The sequence below is a fragment of the Bubalus bubalis genome, chromosome 11 (assembly GCF_019923935.1).
Source record: "Bubalus bubalis isolate 160015118507 breed Murrah chromosome 11, NDDB_SH_1, whole genome shotgun sequence".
Classification (NCBI taxonomy): Eukaryota; Metazoa; Chordata; class Mammalia; order Artiodactyla; family Bovidae; genus Bubalus; species Bubalus bubalis.
The window spans coordinates 91,816,182-91,834,361 of NC_059167.1; the positions used below are offsets into that span (position 1 = coordinate 91,816,182).

Here is an 18,180-nt window from a genome sequence, read left to right on the forward strand (position 1 = left end):
GGGCTGGATGAAGCACAAGCTGGAATCAAGATTGCCAGGAGAAATATCAATAACCTCAGACATGCAGATGACACCACCCTTATGGCAGAAAGCAAAGAAGAACTAAAAAGCCTCTTGATGAAAGTGAAAGAGAGTGAAAAAGTTGGCTTAAAACTTAACATTCAGAAAACTAAGATCATAGCATCTGGCCCCATCACTTCATGCCAAATAGATGGGGAAACAATGGAAACAGTGACAGACTACTTTCTTGGGCTCCAAAAATCACTGCAGATGGTGACTGCAGCCATGAAATTAAAAGATGCTTGCTCCTTGGAAGAAAAGTTATGACCAACCTATACAGCAGATTAAAAAGGAGAGACAGTACTTTGCCAACAAAGGTCTGTCTAGTCAAAGCTATGGTTTTTCCAGTAGTCATGTATGGATGTGAGAGTTGGACTATAAAGAAAGCTGAGCACCGAAGAATTGATGCTTTTAAATTGTGGTGTTGGAGGAGGCTCTGAGAGTCCCTTGGACGGCAAGGAGATCAAACCAGTCCATCCTAAAGGAAATCATTCCAGAATAGTCATTGGAAGACTGATGCTGAAGCTGAAACTCCAATACTTTGGCCACCTCATGTGAAGAACTGACTCATTTGAAAAGACCCTGATGCCAGGAAAGATTGAAGGTGGGAGGAGAAGGGGACGACAGAGGATGAGATGGTTGGAGGCATCACCGACTTGATGGACATGAGTTTGAGTAAACTGTGGGATTTGGTGATGGACAGGGAGGCCTGGCATGCTGCAGTTCATGGGGTCACAAAGAGTCAGACAGGACTGAGCAACTGAACTGAACTACAAAAAGAATTGAAAAGCAATATGACAAAATGCTGACATGAATAGTACCCCTCTCTTGTTTGTATGATTTACATTTTAAACTTCCTTTTCTTTTGTTTATCCAATTTTCTATTTTTTTTACAATACAATGAAGATGTATTGCTTTTGTAAGAAAAAATAGTTATAAAAGAAACAGGTAAAAGCCTAGTTACTTAGGAATGTCTACTCTTTTTATAAGATGACCTGTCTTCAGATTGGATCTGTATTCTTTCTTTCATATATACCGAGAACCTTTCACAATAATGAAGTTAACACTAGCTATGTTGGAAAGCAGATTATCTATTACGTTTTTTCTTGTGTCCCACATTCCCCAAACATGAGGATTGCTGCCCAGTGTACTTCAAGAGGGGGTGGACAATTTTTAAATTTACAGAGAACTGGAAACTTTATATTTTCACCAGTCAAAGAGAAGGGAAATAAGACAACATATTTAAACGTTCCCTTTAGGACAAGACATCTTCAGGAAAGAGATGTGTGTTTCAAGGATGGGAACTGCATGCAGAACTAAACTCTTGGTATTCCTGATTCTTGCTTTGACCACAATTACTTCATAATTCACCTCAAACTAAATTAATCACATTTCAATCTGCATGGTTCTTCTAATCCACTGGTTTCTCTCTCAAGAGGCAGAGTTGGGATTAGTTAGTAATGAGCTTGGAGAGCATTCTGAAAAGGAAATGAGACACTACAAGTTTCTATTAATGTTATTACACTTCAGTAATAGTGCCAAGATCTAAGCACAAGCTTCTAGTCGTGCACAGGTGAAATTACTGCTACCAATGAGCCCAACCACCGTGTCATGAAAATCAAATATTTACTAATAAGAATAGCAAGGAAGCTCAGAGGAAAAAGGAGATGAGCAAATTTTTCAGCTGAGCTGATACCTGTAAGACTAATCAATTCAATAAAGGCATCTATCAGAAACTTGACTTAATCAGATCATCTACAGCAATTAAATTAACCAGATAATGTAGGTATAGCCTGATTTCGAGTCTCCACGAAACAGGCAGCTCTGTCTCAGGAGAAGCAAAATCCATACCTGCACACCATGAAGTTGCGTGTTCAAATGTCAAGAATTTGAGTAACACAAAATATTGGACCCATGAATTCAAACCTGTTAAATAATGTCTGCAGTAAGAAAGTTTTTGAACTGTGTTAAAAAGCTTCCTTCTGACACCAAAAGCAAAGGCAACAAAGAAAAGTAAACAAGGGAGACTACATCAAACTACAAGGCTTCTACACAGCAAAGGAAACCAGTGAAATGAAAAGGCAACCTACGGAGTGGGAGAAAATAACCGCATATCACATCTGTGCTGTAAGGGGTTAATATCCAAAACATATAATGAATTCATACAACTCAACAGAAAAGACATGCAAAACAACCAAGAACTACAAGCAAACATGTTTAAAATTGGGCAGAAAATCCAAATAAACTTTTCCCCAAAGAAGACAGCCCACGTATACATGAACAGATGCCCAACATCACTAGTAACCAGAGAAATGCAAACCAAAACCACAGTGACATGCTACCTTACACCTGTTAGAACAGCTATCATTAAAAAGACAAGAAACAGCAAGTGTTGGTGCAAATGTGGGAAAAAGGGAACCTTTGTACACCACCCTTAAGGCAGAAAGTGAAGAGGAACTAAAAAGCCTCTTGATGAGAGTGAAAGAGGAGACTGAAAAAGTTGGCTTAAAGCTCAACATTCAGAAAACGAAGATCATGGCATCTGGTCCCATCACTTCATGGGAAACAGATGGGGAAACAGTGGAAACAGTGTCAGACTTTATTTTTTGGGGGCTCCAAAATCACTGCAGATGGTGATTGCAGCCATGAAATTAAAAGACACTTACTTCTTGGAAGGAAAGTTATGACCAACCTAGATAATATATTAAAAAGCAGAGATATTACTTTGCCAACAAAGGTCCGTCTAGACAAGGCCATGGTTTTTCCAGTGGTCATGTATGGATGTGAGAGTTGGACTGTGAAGAAAGCTGAGCACCAAAGAATTGATGCTTCTGAAGTGTGGTGTTGGAGAAGACTCTTGAGAGTCCCTTGGACTGAAAGGAGATCCAACCAGTCCATCCTAAAGGCGATCAGCCCTGGGATTTCTTTGGAAGGACTGATGCTAAAGCTGAAACTCCAGTACTTTGGCCACCTCATTCGAAGAGTTGACTCATTGGAAAAGACCCTGATGCTGGAAGGGATTGGGGGCAGGAGGAAAAGGGGATGACAGAGGATGAGATGGCTGGATGGCATCACCGACTCGACAGATGTGAGTTTGAGTGAACTCTGGGAGTTGGTGATGGACAGGGAGGCCTGGCATGCTGCAATTCATGGGGTCATGAAGAGTCGCACACGACTGAGCGACTGAACTGAACTGAACTGAACATCACTGGTGGGAATGCAAGTTGGTGCAGTCACTATGGAAAACAGTATGAAGGGTTCTCAAAAAATTAGAACTACCATCAGTCAGTTCAGTTCAGTCGCTCAGTCGTGCCCGACTCTTTGCATACGATCCAGCAATTTCACCCCTGCGTATTTATCCAAAGACAATGAAACCATTAACTCTAAAAGATACATGGAGTTATTCATCACAGCACTATTTATAATAGCCAAGATATGAAAACAACCAGTGTCTATCAATGGATGAATGGATATAAAAAATGACATATATATATATGTGTAGACACACATATATGATAGAATATTATCCAATCATAAAAAAGGAATGAAATCTTGCCATTTATAACAACATGGATGGACTTCATGGGCATTAAGTGTAATGGGAAAAACAAATTATGTATGATCTCATATGCGAAATCTTAAAAACAATTAGAATCTCACAGAATACAGAGAACAGACTAATGGTTGCCAGAAGTGGGAGTGGTGGTTGTGGGGGTGAAATAGACGAAGAAGGCCAAAAGCTACAAACTTCTAGTTATAAAATAAGCTGTGGGGATGTAATGTACAGCCTGGTGACTACAGTTAATAGTACTGTATTGCATATTTGAGAGTTGCTGAGAGTAGATCTTAGAGTCCTCATCACAAGGAAAAAAATTGCAGCCATGTGTGGCGACAGGTATTAACTAGTCTTGTGGTGAACGTTTTGCAGTGTATACAATTATCAAATCATTATGTTGTACACTTGAAACTGATATAACATTATATGCCAATTATATATTAATTTTTTTAAAAAGTTTCCTTTCTTACCTTCCCAGAAGCAAGGTTGCAATGAATAAACTGCAGCGTTTTAAACATTTCAACTCAAACTAAAAGCAGTTCACTACCCCCTGACAATACAATTCTGGTAGCCTGGTCTGGAATCAGAGTGAGTTGTTTGGTGAAATGCAAAGTTTAAACGGGTAATTACTGCAGGGGGAGGGGAAGGGACCAGGATAAGCAATCTTGATTCTGGCTTCCTAGAAATAGCAATTTTTACTTCAAGTTTTATTTCCTTAGCCGGAAAGAAATTAACCCCAGGCATCAATTTCAAGCAGATGAAGGCGATCACTGGCTAGCCAATTAGAGCCCTAAGAGCTTTTCTTGGTTAAATAACTTCTTCCTTTCGGTCTTCCCAAAGTTGTTTAAGCTTAAGTGCTTTCTGCACAACGGTTCTTTTCACAAGGGGTTTTGAAGATTGATTATCCAAGTGCTTTTCAAATTATTTATCTAATTTTTAACCTCTGTAGAGAAAGACTCATTTCTTAGCCTTCCTGTTCAATTTACCTCCAGATTCAAGAGATCAAGCCAACTCCCAAAGCCCCAGCAGAGCTGGAGCAGAAAAAGGCGAGCGGCAAGGCAACAGAGTAATATTGCACCTTTCTTGGGTATGTGGCCTCAGACTAGGCTAACATCGAACGATTTAGGATGTCATCGCCGAAGGGAGGGCGGCCCACAGAGCCGCAGGGCACAGAATCCAGATTTCACCGTACTTCAGACGGGACCTGTTCGAGGTCTAGGGCCGCGCTACAAGCTTGGAAGTGAACCCCCACCTCTTTGCCTAGATTGAAAATAAATTTTACACCCCCCCCCAAACTATTGTATAGGGAATTGATCTCACCGCCGGTTAATCGAATCCCCGAAAATTCTAATCTCTAATGACCGCTTCCAAGCACAATACGCTTTGCCTCGGGCCCCAGAGGCACAGTGAGGTACCCAGAGGGACCCAGGAGCCAAAGGCGGAGCAGCGCGCGGGGCTGGTCCCTCCGTTCGCCCGAGCGGAGCTGCGAGACGGCGGGCTCGGTGGCCCGGAGCCCGGCTCGCACCCACTTACCCTGCGGGGTGGCCTGGGCGCCGGCCCCCAGCCAGGGCTGCAAGGCCAGGTGCAGCAGGAGGAAGGTGGCTCCGCGCGGGGCCAACATGTTGGCTCTCCGCGCTCCCCGCGGGCGCGCGGGAGTCTCGGTAGCGGGGGCCCCGCCTGGGCGTGCGGGCGGCGCGCGGCCCCCGGTCGGGCTTCCCGCGGGCGGCGCAGGTAAGGCGAGCGCGGCGGCGTCCGGGCAGCCGTCGGGGGGCGGCGCTCGGGTCCTGGCGCCGCGGAGCTGGGTGCGCTGGAGGCAGGGCTGGGCGCTTTATGGTCCGGCCTGCCGGGGCGGGGAAGGGCCGAGGCCGGGGCGGCCCCCTTGGCCAGGATCCCCTTTGGCCGTGAAGCGTGGGGGTGGCCGGAGCGGCGGAGAGAAAGGCGTGAGCGTGGGCACTGGGGACGAGAAGGGACGCCCCCCACCTCCGCCCGACTGGGTTCTGGGGAGGTGGGCGTGGTCGCCGACCCCGGACGGACGAGGAAGTTAGGAGGATGGCAAGAGCGAGGAGGGGGCTGGTAAGGAAGTGAGGACGTGCAGGACAGCGAAGAAGGAGAAGAGAGGGGCAAAGGAAGCAGAAAATGACACTGACCCGCTAGCTTTGGGCACCGTCCGTCCCCCACCTCTTCTTTTCTGAACAGAACATTGTTTGGACAAACTTTTAACACCCGTCTTGGGCTCTGCGGGAACTTGTGCCTCCCAAGGTGGTCCGGTGAACAATTCGTTTCTTTTATTTCTTCAAGCTTGTCTTGAATACTTCAGATGATGAATATTTTCCCCATCAGGCTTTGGGATGTGAACAGTGAATGTTTCAAAGTTTTTGAGTTTTTAATGGAAATAAAACACATCTCAAGGAATCCATCCAGACAGAACCATTTATAGGATGGTAGAGTTTTATGGAGAATTTATTTTCCAAACACTTGTCTGCCCACTTCTGTTTCACCCTCCCAAAAGATTCCAAGTGACAGTTTCAAGCTATGGGAACAGGACCTAAAAGAGAGGAAAGGAATATAAGGAATTAGCCTTCCTTCTAGGCAAAGCCCCCTAAAAATAATGTGGATTAACTAGAGGAAAAAATATTTCAGAACCATGATAAACTTTTCCCTCATAAACAATCTTGACTAATGGAGAAAATCCAGCAATGTATTTATATCCCTTTCTTTAAGTCTCAAAGAATTCCATTTCAAAGTTTAAGCCACAAACTGCCACAAGCTGGAAGATTAACTCATCATCTTATTCCCAAACAGTGCTAGAATAACCAGTTATGATTCCATTTACAGCTAATGACCTGGAAATTTGTGAGCTATATTCAGAGTTCCTTTCTATTGTATATATTCAAGGTCTACCATATTCTAGTTGGGGCTTCATTTAATGCCATGTTACACTAAAGTTTCTGTATGGAGTGGGTCACCATACGTCTACATATGAGAGAGCACTGAAGAGACAAAGGCACATGTTTCCAGCAGTGTGAGTGTACACTGTTACTGTTAAGTCACTTCAGTCGTGTCCGACTCCGTGCAACCCCAGAGACGGCAGCCCACCAGGCTTCCCAGTCCCTGGGATTCTCCAGGCAAGAACACTGGAGTGGGTTGCCATTTCCTTCTCCAATGCATGAAAGTGAAAAGTGAAAGTGAAGTCGCTCAGTCGTGTCTGACTCAGTCATCCCATGGACTGCGGCCCACCAGGCTCCTCCATCCATGGGATTTGCCAGGCAAGAATACTGGAGTGGGGTGCCATCGCCTTCTCACTATACACTAGTGAGATGGATTCGACTTGGGCTTCCCAGGTGGCCCTAGTGGTGAAGAATCCATCTGCCAGTGCAGGGGATGCAAGTTCGATCCCTGGGTCAGCAAGATCCCCTGGAGAAGGAAATGGCAACCCACTCCAGGATTCTTGCCTGGGAAATCTCATGGACAGTGGAGCCTGGCAGGCTACAGTCCATGGGGTCACAAAGAATCAGACACGACTGAGCACGCGTGCAGAGTCTTCAAGTCTGCAGACAGTGTCCTCAGCAGTGGCCTGGGACAGAGGGGGCTCCAGACTCCCAACTTTTACTTTAAGCCCAGCAGCTTTGCTTGTATATGTTTTATACAATGGACTTCAGAGTAAGTAGGACTAAGCTGGAAGTTATTTGAAGGCAGATACCATATTTTTAAATCATCTTTGTTTAGTCCTCTTTCCCAAGTGTCCCCAAATCCCAGCAGATTCCCAGAAAAAACAGCTTGCACAGGTAGGCACACAATAAATTTGGGTTGAAACTGGATGACTACTAAGTGTAACTGAGCAACAAAAGAGTCAAATGACTTTCTGCTAGCCTGATAGAACTTATAATTTAGTTTTTGTTTTTAAAGACACTGCAATTTTATGAGGCTATTCTTTGGGGAATCACAGTCAGCTTTTTCTTTATGTCGTCAAAACCAGGAGGAAATTTAATTTCCATAAAAATCTATTAAATTGGCTGTGAAATATATGGTAAAGGAGGCAAAAGAGTTGATCGGTGTCTTTTCTGTGCCACTTAATGAAACTATCTGTCGTTATTCTTACCACTCTGATTTTTAATTTATCTTAATAATGTGCTAATTTATTTAATTTCCTCCAAGTAACAAACTGTAAACTCTTTAGTAGTATCTCATTTATTTTTTATAGTCCCAATTTCAAGGACAGTTCTGGCACTTGATAGTAAGTAGCTCATTGAACTGACTTTCTTTCTTTTAGTACTGTAAAGTAGGGTAAGAGGTTATGATATGTTAGTAATCTATTTGTACTGTAGATTGCAAAAATGGCCCCAGTGCTTCACTCTTTTTCTCCATACAGCTTGTGTTTTCCTGCTGTAGCTCTCGGCTTAGATATGTCACTTTTTTGGTCAATAAAAATGTAGCAAAACTCCTACAAACAGAAGTTTAAAACATACTTGTAACTGGACTGACTTACTATTCTCCTTCTGCCTTTGCCTTGATAGTGTGGCCGCACTAGCTTGTTGGAGTTTGAGACATGGAGCAGAGCTGAGGTACAAGTCATCCTAGGCAAAGCCAGCTGAGCTCCACTTACAGCTGACTTACCCAGATGAGTCCGTTCTGGCAAGATCAGCAGAGCTGTCTTGTTGATTCCAGCCATGAGAACAACAACTTTTTTTTTTTTTTTTTTTGGCATGCCATTAAAATTTTGTTGTTCAGTTGCTAAGTTGTGTCTGACTCTCTGCAACCCCTTGGACTGTTGCTAGGCTTCGCTGTCCTTCAGTATCTCCTGGAGTTTGCTCAAACTCATGTTCATTGAGTTGGTAATGCTATCCAACCATCTCATCCTCTATTGACCCCTTCTCCTTTTGCCTTCAATCTTTCCCAGAATTAGGGTCTTTTGCAATGAGTTAGCTCTTCAAATCAGGTGGCCAAATTATTGGAGCTTCAGCATTAGTCCTTCTAATGAATATTCATAGTAGGACTGACTGGTTTGATCTCCTTGCTGTCCAAGGGACTCTGAAGAGTCTTCTCCAACACCACAGTTCAAAAGCATCAATTCTTCAGTGCTCAGTTTTCTTTATAGTCCAACTCTCACCTCCATACATGACTACTGGAAAAACCATAGCTTTGACTATAAAGACCTTTGTCGGCAGAGAGATGTCTCTACTTCTTAATACGCCACCTAGGTTTGTCATAGCTTTCCTTCCAAGGAGCAAATGTCTTTAATTTCATGACCACAGTCATCATCTGCAATGATTTTGGAGCCCAAGAAAATAAAATCTGTCACTGTTTTTTTTTCCCCTTCTATTTGCCATTAAGTGATGGGACAGGATGCCATGATCTTACTTTTTTGAATGTTGAGTTTTAAGCCAGCTTTTTCACTCTCCTCGTTAACCCTTATCAAGCCGCTCTTTAGTTCCTCTTCACTTTCTGCCATAAGGGTGGTGTCATCTGCATATCTGGGATTGTTGATATTTCTCCAGGCACTCTTGATTCCAGCTTGTGATTCATCCAGCCTGGCATTTCACATGATGTACTCTCAGTTTAGTTAAGTTCAGTTGCTCAGTTGTGTCCGATTCTTTGCAGCCCCATGAATTGCAGCACTCCAGGCTTCCCTGTCCATCACCATCTCCTGGAGTTCACTCAAACTCACGTCCATCAAGTCGGTGATGCCATCCAGCCATCTCATCCTCTGTCATCCCCTTCTCCTCCTGCCCCCAATCCCTCCCAGCATCACAGTCTTTTCCAATGAGTCAACTCTTCACATGAGGTGGCCAAAGTACTGGAGTTTCAGCTTCAGCATCATTCCTTCCAAAGAACACCCAGGGCTGATCTCCTTCAGAATGGACTGGTTGGATCTCCTTGCAGTCCAAGGGGGTCTCAAGAGTCTTCTTCAACACTACAGTTCAAAAGCATCAATTCTTCGGCGCTCAGCTTTCTTCACAGTCCAACTCTCACATCCATACATGACCACAGGAAAAACCATAGCCTTGACTAGACGGACCTTTGTTGGCAAAGTAATGTCTCTGCTTTTCAATATGCTATCTAGGTTGGTCATAACTTTTCTTCCAAGGAGTAAGCGTCTTTTAATTTCATGGCTGCAGTCACCATCTGCAGTGATTTTGGAGCAAAAGTCTGCACTGTTTCAACTGTTTCCCCATCTATTTCCCATGAAGTGATAGGACCAGATGCCATGATCTTCATTTTCTGAATGTTGAGCTTTAAGCCAACTTTTCACTCTCCTCTTTCACTTTATACGTAAAATAAACAGAGTGACAATTTACAGCCTTGTCTTACTCCTTTCCCAGTTTTGAACCAGTCTGTTGTTCCATGTCCAATTCTAACTGTTGCTTCTTGACCTGCGTACAGGTTTCTCATGAGACAGGTAAGAAGTTCTGATATTCTCATCTCTTTCAGAATTTTCCACAGTTTGCTGTGATCCACACAGTCAAGGCTTGAGAATAGTCAATGAATCAGAAGTAATGTTTTTCTGGAATTTCCTTGCTTTCTCTATGACCAAACAAATGTTCGCAATATGATCGTTGGTTCCTCTGCCTTTTCTAAACCTAGCTTGTACATCTGGAAGTGCTCAGTTCACATACTGCTGAACCCTAGTCTGAAGGATTTTGAGTATAACCTTGCTAGCATGTGAAATGAGCACAATTATACAGTAGTTTGAACATTCTTTGGCATTTCCCTTCTTTGGGATTAGAATAAAAACTGACATTTTCCAGTCCTGTGGCCACTCCTGAGTTTTTCAAATTTGCTGACATACCAAGTGCAGCACTTTAACAACCTCATCTTTTAGGATTTCAAACAGAATAGCTAGTAAGATTTGGGGGTTGTTTATTATGTAACATTATTATAATATTACAATCTTATTGTAGCAACTGATATACTAGGCTTCCTTCCATTTCCAACTATTGTATCATAGACTTAGACATAACTCTATGACATATTATGACTCTAATAACATAGAGCTATTTCTCCATTTTTGATGTTTGCTGACATATCAAACTTCAGTTCCATCTCTGAGCAAATTGATGAGAAAGCCTGGGTGCTCCTTCCTTGGGTGCTGTGCAAGCCCTAGATCATGCGTGGGAACCCCGTCCTGGCCCACCCCTTAACCATAATGCAATCCCAGAGCCAGCCTCCTTTCCCCGCTCTCACAAGCCATCTGCAGACAGCTTGGGGGGCCACCCTGCTCTCCCCAGAAAGCATCCATGCATGAGTCATGAAGCTTTTCAAAGCTTCTCACAGCTGGGCATGGGGATACCCATCTTGCTTCTGCTCCTGTTCTTCAGAAGGGGGAGAAGTTACTCATATTATACATTGTTATTTGACATAGCTAAATGGAAGCTTTATAACATATTTGTTCACTGATATTTGAATAAAGTTATGACTAATAATGTCAAGTTCACCACTTGAATTCTTGAAGGGAATAGAAATGGAAGATAATTGTTAACCTTTAAAGATGGTTTGAGGGTCTTCACTGGTGGTCCAGTGGTTAAGAATCTGCCTGCCGATGCAGAGGATAGGAGTTCAATCCCTGGTCCAGGAAGATTCAACATGTCGCAGAGCAACCAAACCCTTGTGCCACAGCTAATTAGCCAGTGCTCTAGAGCCCAGGCTCCACAAGAGAAGCCACCACAATGAGAAGCCTGCGCACAGCATCGAACACCCAGCACAGCCAAAAATAGATAAATCTGAAAAAAAAAAGATGGTCTGAAGGGAGTATGGTTTATACTCTAACGTGTGATGACATTTATGCTGCAGTTCTGGGAAATGTAGACTTTGGGCTCTTGTTTAGTTTAATATTAATAACAAAGGAAGGTTCTTGATTAAGTAATAGGAAAATAGCTTCTCTAGAAACTAGTTAACATGAATAAGGGCCCAGTAAATGAAGCAAGGGGCTTTTGACTGGTGTACAATTTGAAGTAAAAAACTTTGTAGAACTCAAAAAAGATATGTTATATCTTTTTGTTATATGATATGTTATATCATATAACATATAACATATGTTATATGTTACCCTTAGCAATTAGGGTCTAAAGATTAGTGAAGCAAGAAAACAGTTTATTTTCAATCTCTATAAAGGTCTAAGTAGACTATTAAAATCATTATTAAGCTTCTTTAATATCCTGTACTAAATACTTTGGACATTTTCTTTAGAAAAATAGCCAGAAATGCAACTCTGAGGACATTTATTACTAATAACTATGTTTGCTGCTGCTGCTGCTAAGTTGCTTCAGTTCAGTTCAGTTCAGTTCAGTTGCTCAGTCATGTCCGACTCTTTTCGACCCCATGAATTGCAGCACGCCAGGCCTCCCTGTCCATCACCAACTCCTGGAGTTCACTCAGACTCACGTCCATCAAGTCAGTGATGCCATCCAGCCATCTCATCCTCTGTCATCCCCTTCTCCTCCTGTCCCCAATCCCTCCCAGCATCAGAGTCTTTTCCAATGTCCAACTCTGTGAGACCCCATAGACGGCAGCCCACCAGGCTCCGCCGTCCCTGGGATTCTCCAGGAAAGAACACTGGAGTGTGTTGCCATTTCCTTCTCCAATGCATGAAAGTGAAAAGTGAAAGTGAAGACACTCAGTCATGTCCGACTCTTAGTGACCCCACGGACTGCACCCTACCAGGTTCCTGCGTCCATGGGATTCTCCAGACAAGAGTACTGGAGGGGGGTGCCATTGTGAGTCCAACTTGAAGTCCAGAGTTTTGACAATTAGCATTTGTTAAAGTAACTGCTCTGCTTCATTAAACAATACGTTAATCCGTCAAAATGGTGGTTCCTGCCAAATCTAGTGATAGAAATGATTATTGTGCCAGGGAAGTCCCAGCTTAGTGCCGGAAGTCTAAATGTATTTGCTGAGAAAATAAGACACGAAATGCGATGAAACAATAGGATGTAAAGCAACCTCGCAAAATATGCTAGAATTCTGTCCATTTGAATGTGTTTGGAATTAGGGAGGATTTGATTTGGATTGAAATTCATCAATGTGGGCAAAAAGGTTTGTAAGCAAGTGAATAGTATTCCTTGAATTCCTGGGGGTGTGTTTAACCTTACTAAAGGAACTAACACCTGAAGGATTTTAGTGATAAACTGTCAACAGGAAGATTGGCACTGCCCTCGGCAGGTGGCGCCCGAGACAGGAGCAGTAGGGCTGATGACCCAAACTGCTCCGTGGGGGAACACACTGCTAGTTACAAATGCATCCTAGCAGGTTCATAAAGGAGCTGGACCATATGTATACATATATATTTTTTCCAACTCTAAATTCTAAAATTATGTGGATGTTGCTATCCAATCATTGACAAGCATTGAGTTAGAAAGAATATTTGCCTACCAATCATGAAATCATAGAGTTTTTTCTCATTAATATAGTTACCCAAGAAATAATGATACGTATTCATTATTTCACTCAACATCTATTTCTTGATAGTCTTCTTGAATGTGCCCAACCCTGTGTTAGACAACGGCCATACAAATATAAATGAAATACAGTTTTTGTTCTCCAGCTCATAGACTGCCCAGATGTACAGATGATATAAATAATATAATGAAGGCTATAACAGACATGTAACCTAAGAAATAAGGAAAGGCTGAGCATAAAGCAACTTACAGTTAGAACTAGAAAAGATTTCCTAGAGGGGCTGACTTTTCATTGGGGTTTTGAAGGATGAAGAGGCATTCCCATGTCATAAAATAAGGGAAGAATGTTACAAGCAGAGGGGATGCATGTTATATGCAAGACCACAGAGAGAGATGTCAAAGTGATGTCTGAGGCTCTGACCTGGGCCACTTGGCAGACTGTAGTGCCATTCACTGAGGCAGGAGGGGTAGATGATGATTTGGCTTGGTTATGTTGAGGTTAAGTCACCTTTAAGACATTCAGTCGGAGAAGGCAATGGCACCCCACTCCAGTATTCTTGCCTGGAGAATCCCATGGATGGAGGAGCCTGGTAGGCTACAGTCCATGGGGTCGCTAAGAATTGGACACGACTGAGCAACTTCACTTTCACTTTTCACTTTTATGCATTGGAGAAGGAAATGGCAACCCACTCCAGTATTCTTGCCTGGAGAATCCCAGGGACAGAGGACTCGGTTGGGCTGCTGTCTATGGGGTCGCACAGAGTCGGACACGACTGACGCGACTTAGCAGCAGCAGCAAGACATTCAGTATCCATCAGACACTTAGTTTCATGGGTCTGTAACTTAGGGGAATGGCTGACAGGTATGGGCATCAATTTTTAGGCAGCAATGAAAGCTGTAGATGATTGCCTAAGATGAAGAAGCATGTATAAGATGAGGAAAGAACACTGAGGAACATTAATGTTCAGAACCAGTAGAGAAGGAGAAGGCGGTGAAAAAGACAGGAAGATGTAGAAGGAAATTGGGGAAACATGGTGTCAGGGAGGCATGGTGAAGAGTATAAATACCTTGGAGAGGTCAAGCAAGATAAGAACTGAAAACTGTACTTAGGCTTATCAACATGGAAGTCATTGACAACTCTTGTTGAAAGCATTTGATGGAATAGTGTGGGTGAAAGAAAAACAGTGTTCTGCCATTTGAGGAGTGAGGATGACTGAAAAGGAAATGGAGAATAAGGGTAATGATAAAAGTAAGATAACTTCCAAGAAGCCTGCCTGTGACTCGGAAGGTGGAGATAGAGCAGTCATTATTAGGAGAAATAGGAACACGTTTTGATGTAAATGGGACAGAGCTGCCAGGGAGGGGCTTGTTCTGTGGTTTTTCTTAATCGGGAGACATTAAGAGTATAACTAGTATCATGTGGTGGCCTGTTAAATTTGGCATTTCCTGTTTTCTTATAACAGTTTTTCATTTTCTGTGTCACAACAGAAGCTTTGCAAGAATGAAGGCTGTCTGTGTTAACACAGGGGTTTGTAACCTCCTATGAACCATGAGGTCCAGAGGCGGGGAACTGTAGGGGCGGTTCCACGAATTAACACTGTTATGCTTCTGCATTGGCTCTTGAACTTCCCTGCTGGTTACTGTAGCTCCAAATGTCATGTCTTCACGTGGCATCATCCAAAAGCAGGAAGCAAGGGGAGAGTGAGTCTTCTGTTCTTGTCTCTCTCTCAGTCTCCACCCTTGCTCTTTCCAGTGAGGAAAGCCCTTCCCCGAAGCACCCACACAGGCCTCTTTCTCCTCAAGTCTTATTGTTCAGGAGTGGGCCACAGACATACCTGTGTCTTGTCTGCCAGGAAGGATAGGAAAGTGACAACTGGTATTTTCAGCCTCCACTGTGGGAGCGGGCTCGACCAGGAAGGGCGAGCGAGGGGTGGTGGGTTACTGATCAGGCCAACGTGGCCACCACAGGCTCTGTGTCTCCCACTCTATTAGTGCCCCCTGCGAGGCTGAGTACACCTGCGAGTGGCAAATGATCCTTATTCTCTTTTGAGGGTCATAGTTCACATTGGTGAAGCTAGAAGAGAAATGATAAACTGGTAAATCAGAATAGGAGGGAGGGGGTGGGGAAAATAATGAGCTTAGGGGAAAGAGGATGGGCAAAAAGAGACAAAGGACTTCAGTCTCAATGGGTTTAGTGTGAAGTATACTCAATATATAAAGAGTTCTAGACCAGGGATTGGCGAACTGTGGCCCACAGACTAGATCTGGCTTGCCACCTTTTTTCTGTAGGGTTGACAAGCTAAGGGGAGTTTTGACATTTTCTAAGGGACTTGGTCACTGACTTAAAAGTCTAAAGAAAATTTCCTTCCTTTTATGGATCCAGGGAAGTCTGCACTGCACACACATTTTATTATGCCACTTGAGCATTAAATTTCATTGGTAGATAGTATGTATTTCATCACACATGTCAGTTAAACATGAGATTCTGACTTGCATAATCCTCAGAAAGAGATTGCTTTCTGGGGTTCTGGCAAGTCCCTTCACAAAAGTAATCTTGAGTATGGATGTAATTGCTACTGATGTTGATGATTTTGGCTGCTGTGTTTAAAAACCAACCAGTGGGGAAGGAAAGTAGACATGATAAATCCAATAAAGGACAAGCTTCAGCAGAAAAACCAGAAGTGAACAAAGGTAGCAGAGGACTTGGGGGAAGAAGGAGAGTGAAGGGGGCAGGAAAGGTGAGGGGGCAGCCTGGGGTCTCTCAGGAGTAAGCTCCTTGTGTCTAGAGGTGTTGAGTGCTGGTTCCTTTTAAAGGACCTGTCAAAGAGCCTCGTTCTCCATTTGATATCTTCATTTTTCTTATTATACACCCCCCACACACACACACACACTCTCTCTCTCCTGAGAATGTAAGAGCTCCTTTTCCAGTGCCCTCTGGGTGGAACTCGCTGTTACAGTGCAGCTCCCTGAAGTCACCTGTGGGAGCAAGGACCTTGGTGTTAGTCCTTTGAGGACTACTGTCCCTCTTATCTTGGTCACAGCAGCAATCTTTCAACACTACCTGCAGATTTGATAGGGGCTTCCCTGGTAGCTCAGTGGTAAAGAATATGCCTACCAATGTAGGAGACACAGGTTCAGTTCCTGGTTGGGGAAGGTCCCCTGAAGGAGGAAATGGCAACCCACTCCAGTATTCTTGCTTGGAAAATCCCATGGACAGAGGAGCCTGGCAGGCTACAGTCCATGGGGTCGCAAAGAGTCAGACATTGAGTGACGGAGCACAGCACAGTGCAAGCAACTAAAATCAAGGCCCGCAGGCTTTCCCCAGCACACTTGAACAGGGTTTTTTCTGTGACATTATGACTAATTTTTTCATCTTCATTTGCACAACACAACTTACTTGTACATATGTACTTATATGCATATTCATGCACGCATATATATTCTTATATATGTATAAGTACACACACACATCTTTTTCTCTTTTCTGTAGAAGAGTCTTACTAATCCACATAATAATAATATTAATCAACTTGATCTCATTTGGATACAGAGCTCTGTCATATTTGATCTCATTTAATTTTCACAACTGGTGGCTCAGACAGGAAAGAATCTGCCTTCAAGACAGGAGACCCAGGTTTGATCCCTAGGATGGGAAGCTTCCCTAGAGAAGGGAATGGTCACCCACTCCAGTATTCTTGCCTGGGAAATCCTATGGAAAGAGAAGCCTGGCAGGTTACAGTCTGTGGGGCTGCAAAGAGTCAGACGCAGCTGAGCGACTTTCAGTCTTCATGATACTGAAGTGAAATAGATAAGATGGTTATAATTCCCATTATATAGACTAGACCTAAGGTCAGGGAGGTTGAACAACCTACCCAAGGGAATGACGGGGCTAGGACTCAAACTCAGGTCTATGACTCGGGCCCAGCGCCCTTCTGCTTTGCCACACTTCCTCAGAGAATCTGTGCAGAAACCCCTGCTTCCTGGATAGGCTAATGAATTTCTTCTTGTTAATTTATTTCTTTCTAATATACTATGTAAAACCCAAACCTCAGTTTCCCAGTATTTGCTTTTTCTTTCTCTACTGTTTAAGACCGTACTGGCTGTGAAGGATAGCCATGTTTGATCTGGAGCCGTGGCACATGGAGACATGCCTGAGTTTGAAACCCCGCTCATCACTTCCTTGGTGTGGCCTTGGGGAAGTTCCTTAAGCTTTTGCTGTGGGTGAGGGTAGGGTCTCTGTTTCCTTGCTGGGAAGTGGGCATGACACCTACCTTGTGAGTTGTATGAGAACCAGCTCTAGGAAGGTGTATTCCTTGGTTTATTCCAAGGTTGAGGCTCTAACTTCAGGGATCTGAAGCTGACTCCCAGGATGTGTGAATTGGAAACATTTCTGAGAACGGCTGATGAAAATTAGCAGGGGATAGCGTCCTGGTTGGGAATGTACCATCTCTGTGGCCATATTGGCTTTGATCCTGACTCCATACTGCGTGCCCTCAGAAAGGCATCTAATGGCCCTGTTCCTTAGACGGAAGTGTCATTCGTAAGATGGAGGTGTTAATGGCACCCGTGGTACCGTGAGCGTAGATGCCAACATCACTTTTAGGTGAGAGAATAAATCAACACATGTAACCTAGTTCCTGGCACAAAGTTGTTTCATTATTACTTTCATTTTTGCGGGGATGAGGTTCAGGTATTTCCATTTTGAATTGAGTTTGTTAATCTATTATTAACAAGAGCCTAAATGGGAGGAAATGGGAAAGCAGCAGGTTGCCTTAACAATCTTTAAACAAGTGGAGCATATTCTCTTAGAGACAGTACCCAACCCTGTTGTAAAAAGAAGGGAAGGACGGCAGGACTTATAGGAAATTTTATTATAATTACTCTGACTTCAAATAGAAGTAATGCTTTTGCTACCTTTCTTACCTTGGGCAAAAACTGAAATCAAAATCAAGGGGAGAGTCTGTGCTATTGTTATGTATGGAACACTGTAATCTAACTTCTGTTTGTTTCCTGGGTAACTCTGTGTGTGCAGGTACAGCTAGATATGTTGGCCAACATAGAGATCAGAAAACCAGAGGGTTTGGGAGGCTGTAAAGTCTAAGGAAAGCCCTGGATAAAAATATCCTCCATCAACACTTGTAATTGACACTGGGGAATTATTTTTCGGTCTTA

The 18,180-nt window shown here is 43.4% G+C and overlaps 1 protein-coding gene across 1 annotated transcript in view; it reads right to left on the reverse strand.

Moving 5' to 3' along the window:
- The window catches only part of THBS4 (thrombospondin 4), a 53,717-nt gene extending 48,142 nt beyond the window's left edge, over positions 1-5,575 (reverse strand). The window contains exon 1 of the mRNA XM_006053983.4: positions 5,150-5,575. Within this exon, the coding sequence (XP_006054045.4) occupies positions 5,150-5,237 (88 nt within the window). The 5' untranslated portion in view covers positions 5,238-5,575. The remainder of the gene's footprint in view (positions 1-5,149) is intronic.
- Positions 5,576-18,180: the final 12,605 nt, after the last annotated feature.